This window comes from Rousettus aegyptiacus, unplaced genomic scaffold, assembly GCF_014176215.1.
Source record: "Rousettus aegyptiacus isolate mRouAeg1 unplaced genomic scaffold, mRouAeg1.p scaffold_m13_p_15, whole genome shotgun sequence".
Classification (NCBI taxonomy): Eukaryota; Metazoa; Chordata; class Mammalia; order Chiroptera; family Pteropodidae; genus Rousettus; species Rousettus aegyptiacus.
In genome coordinates this window covers 33422048-33442987 of record NW_023416290.1, presented here as the reverse complement: position 1 = coordinate 33442987, position 20940 = coordinate 33422048, and the positions used below count along the sequence as shown (strand labels likewise).

The following is a 20940-nucleotide window of genomic DNA, read 5'->3' as shown; positions in this document are numbered from 1 at the left end:
TAGTTCGCTTGGGCTACCAAAACAAAATATCACAGACTACATGATTTAAACAACAGAAATTCATTTCCTCACAGTTCTGGAGACTAGAAGTCCCATATCAAGTGGCCAACTGATTCAATTGTTGATGAGAATTCTCTGTTTTGTTTATAAATGACTGCTTTCTCCCTGTATTCTCATAAGGTAGAGAAAGAGATTTCTTTCTCTTTTCCTCTTATTAGGCCACAATTCCTATGGATTAGGGCTCCACCCTTATGACCTCATTTAACCTTAATGACCTCTTACAGACCCTATCTTCACAGACAGTCACACTGGAAGTTAGGGCTTTAATATATAAATTTGGGGCGGAGGGTTACACAATTCAGTCCATAGCACATATTGTGCAACATGTCTTTCTATATCTTGCTTTTAAACTCAATTTTGTGTTTTAATTTTACCCACACAGATATACTTGTATCTATCTTATTCAATTTAATTGCTGCACACTTTCATCATATGAATAAATGTACTATTTTTATTTTATTTAACTATTTCTCTTATGTTGGATATTTGTTTCCAGTTACCTTTACGAACAGCCCTTCAGACAATATTACTGTAACTGTCTCCATATTAATATGTATAAAAAAAATTGGAATTGCTGAATAGTAGAGTATGTGTGTTTTTAGTAGAGTATGTACTACCATTTTGTTTTCTCTGTGAATGTGTCGGTTTATCTTTCTACCAGTAGTACATGAGACTACTGCTTTTTCCCACTTGGTAGTCCCCACTTGGTATGTTCAGACTTTGAAATTTTTGCTTATCTTTGAATGGCAAATAGTATTCATCATGATAATGTATTTGTTTACATTTTCCTAATTATTGGTAAGGTAGAGCAACTCTTCACATGTTAACTATTTGGATATTTGAATCAGGACTGTAATGAACCTGTTGATCGGTTTAGGGAGAATTTACGTCAAAACAATATTATGTCTTCTAATACATAAACACAGTATATCTTTATTTGGTGCTATAGTTTTTAATGATATATCTTAAATGTGTTTTATAAATTTTATTCCAAAGTATTTTATTTTCAAAATAATGCTGTTGCTATGGTATTTTTCTATTTTAATTCCAAATGATTTTTAGAAAAATTTATTTTGAAATAATATCCTCAGAAAGTTGCAAAGATAGTAGAAAAGTCCTATGTACCCTCACCCAGTTTCGCTCAATGGCTATATCTTACAATAGTAAAGAGATAGGAAATTATTATTGATACAAGATGTATAGTTTTATATCATTTTATATTATTTTATCACATGTGCAGATTCAAGTTAACAACACCACAAAGATCTCCCCTGTGACTAGGTCATGTTCACACAATTATCCCTAGTGTCTGACAGCCAAGAGTCTCTTCTCTATTTCTGTGATTTGTCATTCTGAGAATGCTATACAGATGGAATCATAGAGGATGTGACTTTGAGACTAGCTTTTTTTACTCAACATAAATGCCCTTGAGATCCATCCAATTCATATATATCCACAGTTCATCCTCCTTATTGCTGAGTAGTGTTTTCGGTACCTCTAGACCACAATTTAACCAGTCGCTCATTGAAGGACATGTGAGTTGTTTTCTATTTTAGGCTATTACAATAAAATATTATTAGAGTTACTTCTTTTTAGAAGTTACTTTCTTCTTTTTTTTTTTTTTGTTTGAGTACTTTAATAATAGCTTTACTGAAATTTAATTCATATAACCATAAATTTATACTTTTAAAGTGTACAATTTTGTGGTTTTCATGTATTCATAGAGTCATGCAATCATCACTACTACTTAATTTTAGAATATTTTCATCACCCAAAAAGGAACTCTACCTGTTAGCTAGCATTCTTCTCTTCCTCCAGTCAATTTAATAATTTTTGCTTCGACCATCAAACATAAATAAGGAAACTCAAGGGAAAAGAAAAGGCTATTCTACTTACTTTTCCCTATAGGTAAAGTATTGTTTCTCATATACTGCCTTCAAGATTTTTTTGTCTTTAGTTTCAGAATTTCGATTATGATGTGTCTTGTGTGGATTTCTTTGGGTTAATTCTGTTTGAGGGTTGCTCAGTTTCTTGAGCCTGTAGGTTAATGTCTTTTGCCAACTTTGGAGAGGGGATTTGTATATACGTATAACATATGTATATGTACACTTTCTTGTCTACATATGTTATTTTTATGCATATTATATATTACTCATATACATGTATGGATGTGTGTAAATGATGTATATTAATCCCTATCTATCTGTCTGTCTTCCTATCTATTCAGTTAAATCTCTTCTCCCTTGGACACATTTAACTTAAGTTCTAAGATATTTTTGGCTTTTTCTTCAATCTTTGTTTAAGTTCAATTAACTATCATTTTACATTTTTTTTTTCCATATTTTTTGTCTGTCCTGAGTTTCTGGATTTACAATTTGGAGTATTCTCTCATTTGTGTAAATGTTCATGTAGGAATGTTTAATTCATTTTGGGCTTTTATGTTATAGTTTTCCTCTGATTCATTATTGGATTTCTTGGAGAGTAGTGTCATCAACTGAAATGTTGGAGTTCTTATTTTGTTTTATTTTTATAGTGGTTTTATATGGATATTACTTGCCATATAGCAGAATATTATGCTCTGATGAAAAGCAAATAAACTATAACCACAATAATCAACATAGATAAATATCAAGAGTATGATGTTAAGTGGGAAAGTTGCAAAAGAGTAAATTGAATCAGTAAATTCTATTTATTTAAAGTTCAAAATTATGCAAAATGAAGCAATATTAATGTGGTAAACTATAAACAAAAAAGAATTATTACAATGTTCAGTGTAGTGATTATCTTTATGGGTGAGGCAGAGATAGATAATGGGGATGGAATTGGAGAGTAACACAAAGGGAAACAAAGGTCCTAATAATATTGTACTTTTTAAGCTGTCGTGGTGTTGTTATTATTCATATATTATGTGCGTGTCATGAATATTTTTGTAGGTATTTTTGTATGAGTGATGATATAAAAATGTAGATTGGACTTTCAAAAGCTCATCTGTGCTGATGTGTTGTGTCATCTGGAGGTTGAGGTTATTTCCAGTGCAGAGTGAGAATCAAGGAAGGAATAAAAGCCAGAAAATAGAAAGTGCCTACAAAACCTTGCTTCTAATTCTTGACGATGTACTTCATTTATTTCTGTTGATGTGTTATGAGTTCTATAACCCTGGAGCAAATTCATATATGTAAATGAAATGTCATTAAATGTAATTATTTTTGGATTATTTATTTTTAAATTTTTCACAATTATTTCACTTTCAATGGTTTAGGTGATAAATGATAACACCAAATCTGATTTTTCCCTCCAACTATGCATCTAGTCCAAACTATGTAATATGACAAGGAACAGAGTTCGCTAAATTAAAATCCTCATATTTAACTTCTCCAGTGTCTTAAGGCAAGTCCATATCCAACTGATCTGCGTGAATATGATAGTTGGTTGGTTCAGGAAGTACAGGTAATTGGATTGATTTAGGGGGAGGAGAAAAAAGAATGTCGTCTAACATTTATGCTTGGAGCTCTTTTCTAATTCAGCCTGTGGCATGCCAGTAACTTCACCAGTCTGATGAGCCTCACATGAATCTGCTGTATTTTATACTCATGTGTTCTAAATAGTCTCTCAACAGAGCTTTCATTCTAATCCTTTTGTTCTTTCTTTCACTAGACTTTTATTAATCATCTACTACATAGAGTTTCTTGATTGTCCACTACATATTGATCCCTACTACATATGCTAGGGATGTGAATTAATTTACATATAATATAAGGGTAGATAAACACATTTCACAGATGCACTTATTTTAACATGGAAAATATAAGGTAAGGAAGACCAATAGAGAAAAAGACGTTTATTACAGTATTTCATTGTCAGTGAAGACCCATGAGGAAATGTTGGAAAAATGAAGATAGGAAACCCATGATTTTTTTTGTAACATAAAAATGTATACTGAAAAAAATCAGTTAGTGTGAAAAGCATTGGATTTCTCTATGTAACCATGGGCATGACTCTTAACTGTCTTAACCCAATTTCACCTATCAACTAATAGTAATAATATTTATCTCACATGATTTGAGAGAAATTAATTGAAATGATATGTGTATAAAAGACCATGTAAGCTATTCCACAATTAAATGATTGTAAGGTATTATTTGATCTGAGACAGTACAGCATAGGGGACAGGAGCACAATATCTAGAGTCAGACCATCCGGTTTTGAATCCGGGCCTTACTTACCATCGACCTGTCCTAGTATCTTAGGTAACCAACTTCACTTCCCCAAACCTCATTTTTTCAGTAAAATAAAAAGAGTAATAGAATTCACATCACAGGACTGGATTAAAAATATATGTGAAGCACATGTATGTCATAAAGTAAAAATTATTATTATCTTATTAATATTGTAGCAGTAATTGTTCTTTATAACAAAAATACTAATATCAAATATATCTTCATCTCCTGTTCTTATAAAGAAATAAAATGGAAATGGGTAATCCTAAGAAAGTTATAATGGAAGAAAGAGAATCTCATTAAAACTTTCATCTAGTTTAATATTAAGTACTTAAAATAAACAGTGGAAGATTAATTAAAGAATCACAGTGTTTTAACTAAATAAGTAAAACTTTTAAATGGTAAATATAAACACGGTTGAAAGACAAATAAGGAAAATATATGATGTAAGTTGTAAAAAATAAATAATAAAAAAGGTAAATACTCCTCAGAAAAATTGGGCAAAGGGTATTATCAGGCAATTCACAATAGAAATGCAAATGATTAAAAGTATTAAAAGATATTCAGCCTCTCTGGTAACCTAAAACATGCAGACTGGCAAGGAAGAAAATACCCGATGTTGGTTGAGGGTATGTGAAGAAGACTACAAACTCATGTGTTATTGGAGGAGGCGTAAAATGGTACTTTGTTTCTGAAGGGCAGTTTGACAATATATATTGTTTAAAGTGTACATTATTTTTAATCTAGCAAATCAACTTCCTGAAATTTATTCTAAAGTCAAGAACTGGAAAAATTCACCAAGATGTATATACATGGTGGCATCATATATAATAGCAAAAAATTTAAAATGACCTGAATTTCTAATAGTGGGCATTGATTAAATTATGTATGGTACATCCTTTTACTAGAATATTACTCACCTGTTGAAACAGTGATATAGTTTATTCTTTTATTATTTAACAAATATTTGAGTGCATAAGACCATTCTCCCTTTGAAAATTATGATGTAATTTATTCATTTTATCATTCAACAAAAATCCAAAGGTATGCTCTGCGTTCTACAGTAGGCATACTTGGAGAATGATACAAAGACCCTACCTTTTATATTCTTGTTCTATATTTATTCACATAGAAACATTTTTACAACATTTAACATAAAACATTTTAAAAGAGAATGTATACTGTGATACCATTTGTATGAAACTTAATAAAATATAAATATTTAAATTCTAGATTAAATCTATGCGTTAAGAAGTTAAGATGGAAGTTCATGAAAATGTCGATAGTGGTTTTGCTTGGATGCTGGAATTTGGGGATGATTTTTACCTTCTACTTCATTATTTCTCTAATTTTTAATATTTTTATATTAGTATGACAGAAAACTAAAGGTCAAAACAGTAGATTATGTCACATTAGTGATATTGACTTGATGAAACCTCAAGTGTGGTACTCCTCATAAGTATTTTTTCTTATGATTATGACTCCTTAACTATATGTTTATATTAATATAGCATTACCCCTTTTTTGGAATAATTTAATTTAATATAATTACAGGATGGAGTCAAACAATATGCAAGTACTTCAGGAACTTCTATCAAAACACCTGCTTTAGGCAATGGCCCAGTTTTAGGCCTGCAAGCATATAGCCGACAGGTAAGCAAGAAAAATGTCACAGATGATCACTTCCTATAAAACACTGAATAGTGGAATGCAACAACTCAGCATTTTACAGTAATAGAGTTGTGTTTGTTTGAAAATGAGGCTAAAATTATACTAGGAGAGATTGGAAGGGAATTTCCTTGAGCCTTCAGAGAACATTAAAATTTCAATTGATCCTGGACAATATAACCAAGGAAAATAATTTTCTGATGCATATAAAGAAGATTTCAAGAGGTACAAGTTAAAATGACCATCTTATTGGAAAAGAGAGAATAAGTCAGATAAAGAACAATATAGAATATATATAGGTTGATATAGTCTTGGGTTAAGAGAAGAAAGAATGTTGATGTTTAGTCTCAATTTTTTTTTTAGTTTTATTTTATTAGTTTTAAGTATACAGTAAATTAGTTAGATGGCCAGTATATGATCGTCGACTAATACATTTGTAGTTTTTATGTTTATATTTATAACTTGTACATGAATGTCACTTCTTGTTTAATTTATGTCTTTTTTAATGACTTCGTTGTTGGTCATGGTGGTGTTTCAAGTTTATTGTAGAGATAATCCTAGCTATTTCAAGTACAGCATTTTATACATAATTCATTCAGTTGTATGGATTCACTCATTTCCATCTAACACTTTCTGCATATTTACATAGCCTCAAGTAAAAGGACCCCTTCAGATATTCTGAATCTTGGTCAAATGGACCCCAAGTCATTTACCGCAGTCACAATTTTAGTGCTCTGTAAGGGAGGTACAGTAAGAATATTTACAGATGTTATCTGAGTAGCGTGTATTCCTGCCTAGAGTGCTACATGCCGCACAAGCATACTCAATGAAAGACAAAAGGCAAAGCAGCACTAATGACTTTGGAATCAACAACTTGAGGCTCTTTTATTCCATAATATCCAGAATTGCACCTAGCCTCCAGGAAAGCTCTCCTGTGGAGGGGCTGAGCAAACCAGACTCCCCTCTATGCTGCTGTTCATGCTATTACCTATACATGAAATGCTTCCTCTCCCCTCTCCCCCCATCCCAGATTCTATACATCATTCCATGCTCAGCTCAAAATATAGGCTCCCTGTTACGCTCTTCATCATGCCAGCCCCTCCTTCAGTCATGGGGGTGATTAATAATATACTGACAACTACAATGCATTATTAAAATAAATTGAAGAAAACATAAAGAAATGGAAAATATTCTGTGTTCATTGATTGAAAGAATCAACATAGTTAAAATGGCCATATTACTCAAAGCAATATGCAGATTTACTGTAATCACCATCAAAATCCCAACTGCACTTTTTAAAGAAAAAGAATGAAAAATTATTAGATTTGTATGGAATCACAAAAGACCCCAAATAGCTGAAGCAATCCTGAGAAAAAATAGCAAGTTCAAAAGTATCATCACACTGCTTGACTTCAAATTATCTTACCGAGACAATAATCAAAACAGCATGGTATTGGCAGGAAAACAAGACATACAGATCAATGAAACAGAATTGAGAGCCTAGAAATAAAGTCTCATGTATATGGGCAAATAATTTTCGACAAAGGAGCCAAACACATACAATGGAGAAAGGAAAACCTCTTCAATAAATGGTGCTGGGAAAACTGGAAAGCCACATGCAAAAGAATGAAACTAAACTGTTGTCTATCATCACACACCAAAATTAATTCAAAATAGATCAAAGACCTAAATATAAGACCTGGAATAATAAATTAGCATAGAAGAAAACATAGGTACTAAATTCATGGACCTTGGATTTAGAGATGATTTTATGAATTTTACCTCAAAGGCGAGGGAAGTTAAAGCAAAAATAAGGGAATCAAACTATACCAAACTAAAAAGTTCTGCATAGCAAAAGAAACCACCAATAAAAGAGCCAGCCAACTGGATAGAAGATAATTTCAAACAATGCCTCTGATAAGGTGCTAATAGCCAAAATATATAGAGAACTTGTACAACCCAACAACAACAAAACAATCAAATTAAAAAATGAACAAAGGACCTGAACAGACGCTTCTCCCAAGAAGACATAAAAATGGCCAACAGACATATGAAAAGATGCTCAACATCACTAGCTGTTAAGGAAATGCAAATCAAAACCACAATGAGATACCTATCTCACACCTGTTAGAATGGCTACCATCTCCAAGACAAGTAATAACAAGTGTTGGAGAGGTTGTGGGCAAAAAGGAAACCTCGCACACTGCAGACAGGAATGTAACTTGGTACAGCCACTGTGGAAAACAGTATGGAGTTTCCTCAAAAGATTAAGAATAGCATTACTGAGCAATGGCTCTTCTGGGCAGCTACCCAAAACATTTGAAAACATTTATCTATAAAAATATACGTACCCTGCTCTTCATAGCAGCATTACTCACAGTGGCCAAGACATGGAAACAACCGAAGTGTTCTTTGATAGATGATGTGGTACATATATACAATGGACTATTATATTACTTAGCCACAAGAAAAGATGAAATACTACCATTTGTGATAACATGCTAAGCGAGATAAGTCAGACCGAAAATGTTGAGAACCATATGATTTCACTTATATGTGGGATATAAAACTGAAAGCAACAAACAAACAAGACAAACAAAAACTCACACAGACAACAGTTTAGTGATTAACAGCAAAAGGAAGGAAAGGGGAAGGTAGGTAAGAGGAAAGGATGTCAAATATATGGTGATGGAAGGAGATTTGACTTTAGGTGTTGAACACACAATGCAATTGATACAGATGATGTATTATCAAATTACCAAATTGAAACCTTTATAATTTTATTAACCAGTGTCACCCCAATAAATTTTTTATAGTAGATACATAAACTAGTAACATAGTAACTAACATAATTATCATTATCAAATATTATATACTGTACATAATTATACTTTTATATGACTGGCAGTGTAGTAGATTTGTTTATACCAGCATCACCATGCACACGTGAGTAATACATTGCATTATACCATCATGACGTGTACAATGTCACTAGATAATTGAAAGTTTACAGCTCCAATATAATCTTAAGGGACTACCATCATATATACAGTCCATAGTTGATCAAGACGATGTTATTCAGAGCATGACTGTATTGTATTTAACTTAGCATAGCAAGATTTTTTAAATAGGAACAACAAAGAATTCTAGAAGAATTTGAATGTTTAGATATGGTTGCATTATATTTTTAGTTTTCTTTTTTCTTTTTTATTAGTTTCAGATGTAGAGCACAGTAATATTCCATTGTATGTATTCACCATAATTTCTTTATTCAGTCATCTATCGATAGGCACTTAGGTTCCTTTCATATCTTGGCTATTGTAAATAGCACTACAGTAAACATAGGAGTGCATAAATCTGTATAAATTAGAATTTGGGGCTTTTTTTTTTTTTTTTGCAAAATACCCAGAAGTGCAATTGCTAGGTCAAAAGATAGTTCTATTTTTAATTTTTTGAAGAACCTCAATACTGTTTTCATAGCGGCTGTACTATATCCTTGCCAGCACTTGCTGTTTTCTGATTTATCAGTGATAACCAATCCAACAGGTGTGAGGTGATATCTCATTGTGGTTTTAATTTGCATTTCTCTGATGATTACTTACTTTGAGCATCTCTTCATATATCTATTAGCCATCTGTATTTCCTCTTTAGAGAAATGCCTATTTAGGTCTTCTGCTCATTTTTTAATTGGATTATTTTTTTGGTGTTGAGTTGTATGAGTTCTTTATAAATTTTGGATGCATTTTCAGATGTATCATAGGCAGATATCTTTTTTCATTCACTAAATTGTCTTTTTTGTTGCTGTTGACAGTTTCTTCTGCTGTGCAAAAACTTTTAAGCTTGATGTAATCCCATTTGTTTATTTTTCCTTTTGTTTCCTTGGCCCCAGGAGATATATCATAAAAAATATTACCAAGAGCAATGTCAGAGAGTTTACTGCTTATGTTTTCTTTTAGAAGTTTTATAGTTTCAGGTCATATATTTACTTTAACCCATTTTGAGTTTGTTCTTATATGTGGTTTAAGAAGGTTGGTCTACTTTCATTTTTTTTTTTGCATGTATCCGTCCAGTTTTCCCAGCACCATTTATTGAAGAGACTGTCTTTACCCCATTGTATATTCTTGCTTTCTTTGTCATAGATGACTTGACTAAATAGGCATGGGTGTATTTCAGAGCTCTCTATTCTGTTCCATTGACATATGTGTCCGTTTTTATGCCAGTACCATGCTTTTTTGATTACTGTAGCCTTGTAATATAGTTTGATATGAGATAGTATGACACCTCCAATCTTATTTGTCTTTCTCAAGATTGCTGTTGCTATTTGGGATCTTTTATGTTTTAAAGTAAATTTCCAGATTATTTGTTCTAATTGTGTGTAAAATGCCGTTGGTATTTTGATAGCAATTGCATTGAACTAATAGATTGCTGTGGGTGCTACGGATGTTTTAATGATGTTGATTCCTCCTACCCATGAGCACGGTATATACTTCCATTTATTTGTATCTTCTTCAGTTTTTTTCCTCAGTGACTTATAATTTTCCAAGTACAGGTTTTTTATTTCCTTCGTTAAATTCATTCCTAGGTATTTTATTGTTTTTGATGCAATTGTAAATGGGATTGTTTTCTTAATTTTTCTTTCTGATAGTTTGTCATTGGTGTATAAAAGTGTAACTGACCTCTGAATATTAATTTTGTATTCTGCTGCTTTACTGAATTCATTTGTCATTTTTAACAGTATTTTGGCGGAATCTGTAGGGTTCTCTATACATACTATCATGTCCTCTGCAAATAATGACAGTTTTACTTTTTCCTTTCCGATCTGGATGCCTTGTATTTTTTTTTCTTGTCTAATTGTTGTAGCTACGACTTCCAATACTATATTAAATAAAAGTAATGAAAGTGGACATCCTTGTCTTGTTCCTGATCTTAAGAAAAATGCTTTTACCTTTTCTCTGTTGAATATGATGTTAGCTGTAGGCTTATCATATATGGCCTTTTTGTGGAGGTATGTTCCCACTTTGCCTAGAGTTTTTATCATAAATGGATGCTGGATTTTGTTGAACACTTTTCCTGCATCTATTGATATGATCATATTATTTTTATCTTTTAATTTGTTGATGGGGTAAATCGCATTAATCGATTTGTGGATATTGAACTAATCTTGCAGCCCAGGAATAAATCCTTCCTGATCATTTGTATGATATCTTTAATGTTTGCTGAATTTGGTTTGCTAATATTTTGTTGAGGATTTTTACATCTATGTACATCAGGGATATCATCATATAATTTTCTTTCTTTTGTATTGTCTTTGGTCTTAGAATCAAGGTGCTATGGCCTCATAAAATGAGTTTCAGAGCCTTCCCTCCTCTTGAATTTTTGGAATAGTTTGAGAATAATAGGTAGTAATTATCCTCTGAATGTTTAGTAAAATTCACCTATGAAGCCATCTGGTCCAGGACTTTTGTTTCTTGAGAGTTGTTTTGATTACTGATTCAATTTCATTGGTGGTAATTGGTCAGTTCTTATTTTCTGTTTCTTCTTGACTCATTCTTGGAAGATTGCATTCTTCTAGGAATGTATCCATTTTTTCCAGATTGTCCAATTTGTTGGCATCGAATTGTTCATAGTATTTTCTTATGACTATTTGTATTTCTGTGGTGTCTGTAGTACTTTTACTCTTTCATTTCTAATTGTATTTATTTGGGTCCTCTCTCCTATTTTCTTGATGAGTCTGTTTAAAGGTTCATGAATTTTATTTATCCTTTCAAAGAACCAGCTCTTGGTTTCATTGATCTTTTGAATTTTTTTTAGGCTCTATTTTGTGTATTTCTGCCCCGATCTTTATTATTGCCTTTCTTCTACTCACTTAGGGCTTTGTTTGATGTTCTTTTTCTAGTTCTTTAGGTGTAATGTTAGGTTGTTTATTTGAGCTTTTTCTGGTTTCTTGAGGTAGGCCTGTATTGCTATGAATTTCCCTCTTCAGACTGCTATTGCTGTGTCCCATAGATTTGGGGTTGATGTGTTTTCATTTTTATTCATTTCTAGGTATCTTCTGATTTCTTCCTTGATTTTATTGTTAACCCATTCATTGTTCAGTACCATGTTATTTAGCCTTCATGAGTTTATGTATTTTTCAGCTTTTTTCTTATAATTGATTTCTAGTTCATACCATTGTGATTAGAGAAGATGCTTGATATGATTTCAGTCTTCTTAAATTTATTGAGACTGTTTTGTGGCCTAACATGTGGTCTATCTTGGAAAATGTTCCATGTGCACTTGAGAAGAATGTATATTATGCTGCTTTGGGGTGAAACACTGAAAATATCAATTAAATTAATCTGGTCTAGTGTGTCATTTAAGGCCACTGCTTCCTTATTGATTTTCTATCTGGAAGATCTACTGGTGTCAATGAGGTATTAAAGTTTCCCACTATGAAAGTATTACTGTCTATTTCTCCCTTTATGTAGGTCAATAATTGCTTTATATATGTAAGTGGTCCTGTGTTAGGTACGTATACATTTACTAGGGTTATGTCCTTTTGTTGTATTGATCCCTTTATCACTATGTAATGTCCTTCTTTGTCTCTTTTATAGCCTTTCTTTTAAAGGCTATTTTGTCTGATATAAGTATTGTACCCCAGCTTATTAAAATTTCTATTTGCATGATATATCTTTTCCATCTCTTTACTTTCAGTTTATATGTGTCATTTGATCTGAGGTGGATCTCTTTTAGATAGCACATGTATAGGTCTTTATTTTCTTATCCATTCATCTACCCTATGTCTTTTGATTGGAGCATTTAATGCATTTACATTTAAAGTGATTAATGTTAAGTACATTATTTATTTCCATTTTATTATTAATATTTATAGGGGTTTTTGTTTATTTGTTGTTTTTCCCCTTCTTCTTAACCCGTTTCCTATTAGCCCTGAGAATACTTGCCAGAGGTGCTTGTAGCTGTAGTGTTTACCCCAAGCTAATGCACCATTACAATCTTATCCCCAAAGTTTGCTATAAGATATCTTGCTTTTATTATTATTTTCACATCACTGTAGTATAGCAATAGTCATTGAAAACAAATGACATCATTCTATTTATATCATTGTTTTTAGTAGTGGTATTTCCATTTACAAAATATAGTAATTCTCGATCATCGAAAATGTCAAATCCTAGAAAATGTAGCATTCTTACACATGATATTAAATTAATGGTGGCAATGAGCTGCATCTTTTTTTTCTAAATAGGAGAAGAGTTAAAGAGGACCCTTTAACATATCTTGTAATATTGGTTTGTCGGTGATGAATTCCTTTAGCTTTTTTTTTTTTTTCCTTGTCTAGGAAGCTCTTTATCTCACCTTCAATTTTAAATGATAGCCTTGCTGGATAGAGTAGTCTTGGTTGTAGTTTCTTCCTTTTCATCACTTCAAATATTTCATGCCAGTCCCTTCTGGCCTGCAAAGTTTCTGTTGAGAAATCAGCTGGCAGTCTTATGGGAGATCCATTTGTAAGTAACTATTTGCCTTTCTCTCACTGCTTTTATGATTCTCTCTTTGTTTTTAACTTTTGGCATTTTAATGATGAAATGTCTCAGCGTGGGCCTGTTTGGGATCCTCTTGTTTGAAAATTTCTGTGCTTCCTGGACTTATATGTCTATTTCCTTCACCTGGTTAGAGAAGTTTTCCGTCATTCTTTCTTCAAATAGGTTCTCAGTCCCTTGCTCTCTTTTCCACTTCTGACCCCTATGATGCAAATGTTGGTATGCTTGATGTTTTCTCAGAGGTCTCTTAAACTTTCCTTATTTTTTAAATTCTGTTTTCTTTTTACAGTTTGATTGGGTGCTTTCTGTTACCTTGTCTCCAAATTGCTGATTCAATCCTCTGCTTCATCTAATTTGCTGTTGATTCTTTCTAGTGTGTTCTTCATTTCAGTTATTGTATTTTTCATTTTTGATGGTTCTTTTTTATGGTTTCTATGTCCTTTTGTATGCATACTATTTCTCTGTTGAAGTCCTTACTGAGATCATCTATTTTATCCCCTAACTTCATTAAACATCCTTATAAGCAGTGTTTTGAACTCTGTCTCTGATAGGTTGCTTGCCTCCATCTTAGTTTTTTTCTGAAGTTTTCTCCTGCTCTTTCATTTGCAACATTTTTGTTTGTCTGTTTTCTCATTTAGTTGCCTCTCTGTATTCTTTTCAATGTATTAGGTAGATTTGTTACATCTCCCAGTCTTGGCCAGGTAGCTTTTTGTAGTATGTGCCCTGTTGCCCAGTCTCCCTGATTACCTGTACCAGGGGCTCTGGGTGTGTTCTTTGTATGAGTTGTGTGTGTTCTCCCATTATAGCTAAGCCTCAATGGCTGTTAGCACATCAGTGGATCAAATTAACTCGGGCTGACTGGCTGTGAGGTTTGGCCACTCTTATAGGTCATGAGCTGTTGTGTGGCAGCCAACCCCATGGAGTGAGATTCGCCCTAGTGGGCATTCCTGTGCCTGTTGAGACCACCCTTTGGGTGTGCCGCTTGTGGTTCTAGTTAGGTTGTACTCTGTTGGGATCCAATGCCAGCCTCCAGGGATGTTGGTTCTGTGGCCCCTTGGGAGGGGCTCCCATGCAAGCCAAGGTCTGCGGCTGCCTTTGATTGCTCAGGGCAACCTGGTAGGAGCTACAAAGCGATCCGCAGGTGGTTGCTGCCTGTGCTGATTCTGGCGGCGAGTAGGAGAGACTACACTGCATATCGTTGCTGCCCATCGTGCTATCCATGGATTAGCTTAGCAAATGTCAAGGGCACCCCAAGACCTGAGGCTGCCTGCTGGCTTCCCATAAGGCTCCACAGCTGAGAGAGGATTTGGGTGGTATGTGAGTTGGGTAGGGTGGGGACGCTGGGAATCACCAGGGTAAAGTGAGTAGATTTCACCTGGCCAATACAGATTCAGGTTTTGTGCTGGTGCTGTGCCTGTGGCAACCCACAAGGGTCTCAGATTTCACTGAGGCCAGCCACTACTGATCTCAGACCCACGAATCCCCAAGTTTGTTCAAGAGATGCTGCAGCTCATGTCGGCAGTGGCTACCCACCACTTAAGCTCTCTCCCAAGGTACATAGGCTGTGTGTGGGCTGTGTGAGCTGAGGACTTTTGACTGCTCTCAAGTGCTCCCCCTGTCAAGATCGCAGCATGGGGTTGGTTGCTGGGCCTCGATCTTGCCTCGGGAAAATTGTGTGTTGGATAGGGCAGAGCCTCAGGGAAACACTGCATGGAATGAGCCAATCTCACCAGACCAATGCAGATTCAGAATTGGCCATGTGGAGGAGAGTTCAACACAGGAAAGATGGTGCCCATCTGTAGACTGCACCACAGGGGACCCCAACAAAGGAACAATAGCAGTTGTCCCTCCAGACCTCGCCCCACACTACGCAACTCAGTCTTTCCCTTTACGTCTCTTGCACTTCCCAAGCTGCTGACCCTCTGCTGGAGCAGGGTGAGTGTCTGAGAGTGAGTCAGTGTGTGCATGGGCCCTCTAAGGGGGGCTTCTAGGTTTTCAAGTTCCTTCTCTCCCACCCAGATTTTTGGAATCCCCACTGATTTTTACAGTCAGATTTTGTGGGACCTCCTCTTTCCAGCACTGGAACACTAGGCTGGGGAGCTCTGGTGTGAAGGTAGGGTCCTTCACTCTTTCATGGGAACCTCTGCGGCCACTATATCCCTCCTGGTGCTCGGCTGCCAAGTATGAGTGCGGGGCCAGCCTGTTTCACATCTCCGCCCCTCCTACCAGTCTTGATGTGGCTCTTTCTTCATATTGACAGTTGTATGTGATACATTCTTCTAGTCTGCAGGTGATCCTCCAAGTTGATTGTTTTATAATTTGTTTGTAATTTTAATGCAGTTGTGGCAGGGGGTGCACCCTCCATTTACCTAGCCTACCATCTTGACCCTCCTCTGCCCCAATAGGTTTTTTAAAAAGATACAGAGAAATCTTAAAAGATAACACCCCCTCACTCCAAAAAAGACAACTAGAACAATTAAGGGAACAAGACAGTTATAAGAGCCCAAAAGAGAAAATATTAATGACTTCTACTGAAAGTGTTTGCATCTTAAATATTACTAGCTTGAGGAACAATATTTTTGGTATTTAGGGATGTCATATAAGTTCAGTTATTCAGCTAAGATAACGGATAGACTATGAAGCTCTTAGTGAGAGAAGAGAAATGTCTTACTTTTGTGAATGAAATAAATGACTTAATCTCCTTTTAGGCTGTTTTCCTACTTGTTCAAAACGAGAAAGGGATGATGATGATGATGATGATGTTGGTGATGATATTGTATACATCTCAAGATTAAGGAACTAAAAAGCTTTGGAAAACTAAAGTCATTTTATAAATATAAATTATTATCAACATTATTGCTTCTTAATGTACACATGTTGAATTACTCTAGCATTTGGTAGAAAAATAATATGCTGCCATTTAGTTAAGTGTGGAATGCTTTCTATATACATTAGTTTCAGATATATTTTACACATTGAAGAATTGTAATTAATCCAAATGCAAAATTAGCCTCCACAGAAAACTTTGATCTTTTCTAAGCACCTAAATTCATACTTAAATTGAATAACGGTGACTGAATAGCTGTCAAGAAATCTATAAAACTTTTGAGATATTGTTTCACTAAGAAATAGTGCATCATCATCCTCATATCTCCACCTCTCTCCCAACCTAGATGAAGGAAGCTAAAATTTTAGGTCAAAGCTATTGAAAAAAAGACCTTTACTTTGTCATAAATATTCTTATTAAAATGGTGTAAGGTAGATGGATAACAATTTGTGATACCCAATTAAAAGGTTAAATGGGTAAGTTCCACTTGTAAAAATTCATATAATTATAAATTTATGATACGTGCACATTTTATTATGTGTTACACTGCAATAAGAAGTTTAAATGAAGGGGCCAATATAAGTCATCTTACTTCAGTTTATTTTCTGGGGCAAATATTTCCAAAATTCACTTTGAAAATTGTTTTTCTAGCCAACCTGGTGCTACTCAAAGTACATTGAAGCCTTAGAACAGGAAAGGGTTCTTCTTAAAATTCAAGAAGATCTGGAAAAGAAGTTGTTTGCAGGTGATTTTTGGTTTTTATTTACCAGGTTGCTTTATCTTCTATCACAGATTAATTTTAGAAGACCGCTGATAATTACTTCACTGTTTTCCTTGTTTCTCTTATTTTTGCGCAGGCACACCGTCTTTTACAAATGTCAGGCCAACTGCTTCAGGTATGTCTTTGAAAAAAACTGTATCTTCTCATACATTCAGAATGAGTTTCCTGTGATAGTCCATCTTTAGTACTTTCTTCCTATTGTTGGAGTTCTGCCTCTCACCCAGCCACCCGGAATATAGAAGGCAGAAGATATGAGGACTGACTTTGTCCCAAATGATCTGACCCTACAAGTTAGGAGAATTTCTGCGTGTGTGTGTCCTATCTCTTTCTGTCTCTGTTTTTCCTCTGAGGAGGAAAGACTAAGACATATACCTAATGATTCCATTTCCAGAGTGACACCGCTTGTGGGAGTATAAATGCTGCTGCCGATAGGTCAAGGTAAGTCATAAACTGAAATTTGACCAGCCCCACCCATACCCCTCTAACATACACACCCATGCACTTTCACAGCTGCACAGATGTACACACAAAATGCACGCACACACACATGCACATACCAACTAAACACAGGCATGCTAAACACATACACACCTCTATCAAATTGATGGGTAAGAGTACTTTGCCTTCCTTCTGAGTCACACAGTCTCCTGAAAAGGAAGCCTCTGGGGAATAAACATTATTGCTTCTATTTAGTCTGTATCTATTCTTCTCCTCTGCAAAGAACATATATGGAAGCATGAACTCCAGTTTAGTGTCCCAGGCTTTCCCAAACTGAGTTTCTTCAAGTTTCACAAGCCTAAGTTAGGATTATAAGAAGGAACTGAAAATAAAGAACTGAAAATCAAGTAAGCCGGGTCCTTCTCTCATACAGATCTTGATGTGATTATACAGTTTTGATTGGATACTAATGTTAGAGTTTAACAATGCCCTTACAAAGTAGTATGGTAGTATAAAGTAGCGTTATGTGTAACCCATAGACTCAATACTTGAAGAGCACAGTAAAAGCCCCGTTGCTCTTATCATCTGTCCTTGCAGCTTACCTCTTTGTTTCTCAAAATTTTTAGTTTTCTGATTCTTGGGAGGATTTGATGAGCAGACCTTCGGGGTCTGTGCCTGCTCATTTTTTTCTCTTCTGGTTGATCTTAGCCACCGTACCTTTCCCTCAGTTCCCCCACCCCTTAGGCCGACCTTGCAGTGCCCTCAACATTTAGAGTACACGGCACCTCCGTTAATTTTTTTTTATCCTTATTACAACTCTATGTGAGGTTTTTTGGGTTGTTTTGGGTTTATATTTTCTGTAGCTACTTATGTTTTCAACCATTTATTTTTCTTTTGCAGGAATTCTTTAAACCAAATTTAACTGACATGGAAGCTCAAGTGATTTTTTTGATGGTCTGTATTAGAGCAAGCCTACCACCTAAATAAAGTTTGGCTTGTTTTATTCCCACAGTTTTAAAATAACAGCTATTCTGTACACATGAAATATAGACTATAAAATTTTTAAAAACTTATTTAGAATAAAACTACTTCTATCTAGGTTAGAAAAATCAAAATATTTTTATCACAGAATTTAAGGAAGTAAAATGTTATGCTTCTCAAGTAATCTTTCATCAAATATTCCTCGAGCATTTACTATATTTGTTTAGCAGATATATTCTACAGGTGGTTAGGGAACTAATATTCCTAGCAATAAATTGACCCAAAGCATAAAGGGAAGAGCCTTCCCTCCCCCCATTCCTATCCTCAACCCTAAAGGAACCACACATTAAAGCATATAAAGTAGTTCTCAAACTGTCGTGTGCATAAGACTCATGATATTTGCTAGCAATGCAGATTCCTGGGCTGGCTCACTGAGAGTCTGATTCAGTAGTTCTTGGGCAGGACCTAGAAATTTCCCTCTTTAACAGACATCCTAGGCGATTCTGATGCCGGTGTTCCACAGGCCACTCTTATCTTAAAAGGTAAAAGCCCCCTTATTAACTGGAGTTACACTTGTAGCAGAGAGAACCCCGACATGTCCCCTCTCTTTCCTGAAGGGAAAGGAGAATGCATAAGACATGCCCTGGGGCATAAACTCACCACCTCTTAGTTTCAAGTCTCAGAAGCTCCAAGTTCTCTGACCTGGATCGTGAGATTGGAAGCACTGGATTCCCACTCTAATACTACCCTAGAAAGTATTTTCAGAGTAGAAACTGGTGTTCCTAATTTTCTAAAGAGTTAAACGTTATAAAGAGGGAAAGCATCAGGAGGCACACTTCAGAGATTTTTTCCTAAAGCAATGGTTTTTGCACATTTTTTTGAAAAGCACTGGAACCCTGTAATTTACTCTGCTCCATACTGTCCCACACCCCTGTGAAGTTTTTATATGTTTTTCATTCATTGCCCTTGGTCTATGTTTCTGTTTTTGTATTCCACCCTTTTTCTGCCTTTACTTGGTTTTAATTGAGCATTTTATGTAATTCTATTTCCTTTCCTCTCTTAGCATATCAATTATACTTCATTTAAAATTTTCTTTATTGGTTACCCTAAAGTTTGCAATATACATTTACAAATAATAAAAGTTCACTTTCAAGTAACATTCTGCCACTCATGGGTAGTGCAAGTAACTTATAACAGAGTATATCCAAGTCCTCCCTTTTGTTCCTGTCACATTGCTGTCAGTTCATTTCACTTATCCATAAGCGGTAATTACTGAATGCATTATTGTTGTTATTATTTTGAATAAACTGTTTTCTGTTAGGTCAGTTAAGAAGCAAATAAAACATTATTTTACCTTCATTTATTCCTTCTCTAATGCTCTTCTTTATACAGATCTAAGTTTCTGACCTATATCATTTTCCTTCTCTCTAATGAACTTATTTTAACATTTCTTGCAAGGCATGTCTAACGGAGACAAATGCCCTCATTTATTGTTTGCCTTCAAAAGTCTATTTTGCTCCTTCATTTTTGAAGGATAATTTCACTGGATACAGATTTGTATATCAGTGGTTTTTTGCTTTAACAATTCAAATATTCTACTTTATCTTCTTGCTTGGTTTCTGAAGATAAGTCGAAAGCAATTCTTGGCCCCCTGGCTTCTTTCAAGATTTTCTCTTGGTCTTTGGTTTTCTGTGATTCGAGTACGATATGCTGAGGTGTAAATTTTTTGTTATATGTCCTGCTTGTGTTCTCTGGACTTTCTGGATCAACAACGGGTTGGTGTCTGTCATTAATTTTGGAAAGTTCTAGGTCATTATTACTTCAAATATTTCTTCTGTTCCTTTCTCTTTCTTCTCTTCTGGTATTTCCATCACACATAGGTTACACCTTTTGTAATTGTCCCACAGCTCTTGGGTATTCTGTTCTGTCCTTTTCATTGTTTTATTTATTTATTTATTTTGCATTTCCATTTTGGAATTTTCTGTTGACCTCTCTTTAAGCACACAAATTCTCTCCTCGGCTGAGTCTAGTATATGGATGAGCCTGTCAAAGATATTCTTCATTTATGTTGCCGGTGCCAAACTGATCGAGAAGTGAAGGTTTCAGTGGTGAGACGCCCAGTTGAGCGAATGCATGAGGAGCTGACATGAGAATGAAACAGCAGGCACCGGCTTCACTGCGGGGAGTGCACTTCTGTAGGGCACCGCGTGGGCTTTACATATGCCAGAGCACGATAGCGGCATCTGTCATACATGCGTGATACAATAAGCTGCATCATGCTTACGTGAGCTGGGTGCAGGCGCCCTACTACATTAACGTAACATTCTAAATCCGGGGTCCTATTCCTAGCCACGAGCCAGACCTGGGACCCACAATGTTAAAGTGTTTTTGACTTCTAGCATCTCTTTTTGATACTTTCTTAGAATTTTTATC

General features: G+C 34.9%; 1 protein-coding gene across 6 annotated transcripts in view; it reads left to right on the top strand.

The window, feature by feature from the left end:
* Nucleotides 1-19530, top strand: part of RGS22 (regulator of G protein signaling 22) — a 141614-nt gene extending 122084 nt beyond the window's left edge. For all 6 annotated transcript variants that reach the window (XM_036232896.1, XM_016129783.2, XM_016129781.2 and 3 more), the window contains 5 exons: nt 5832-5930; nt 16959-17052; nt 17165-17203; nt 17480-17526; nt 18427-19530. In XM_036232896.1, coding sequence (XP_036088789.1) covers nt 5832-5930; nt 16959-17052; nt 17165-17203; nt 17480-17484 — 237 coding nt within the window. In that variant the 3' untranslated portion in view covers nt 17485-17526; nt 18427-19530. The remainder of the gene's footprint in view (nt 1-5831; nt 5931-16958; nt 17053-17164; nt 17204-17479; nt 17527-18426) is intronic.
* Nucleotides 19531-20940: the final 1410 nt, after the last annotated feature.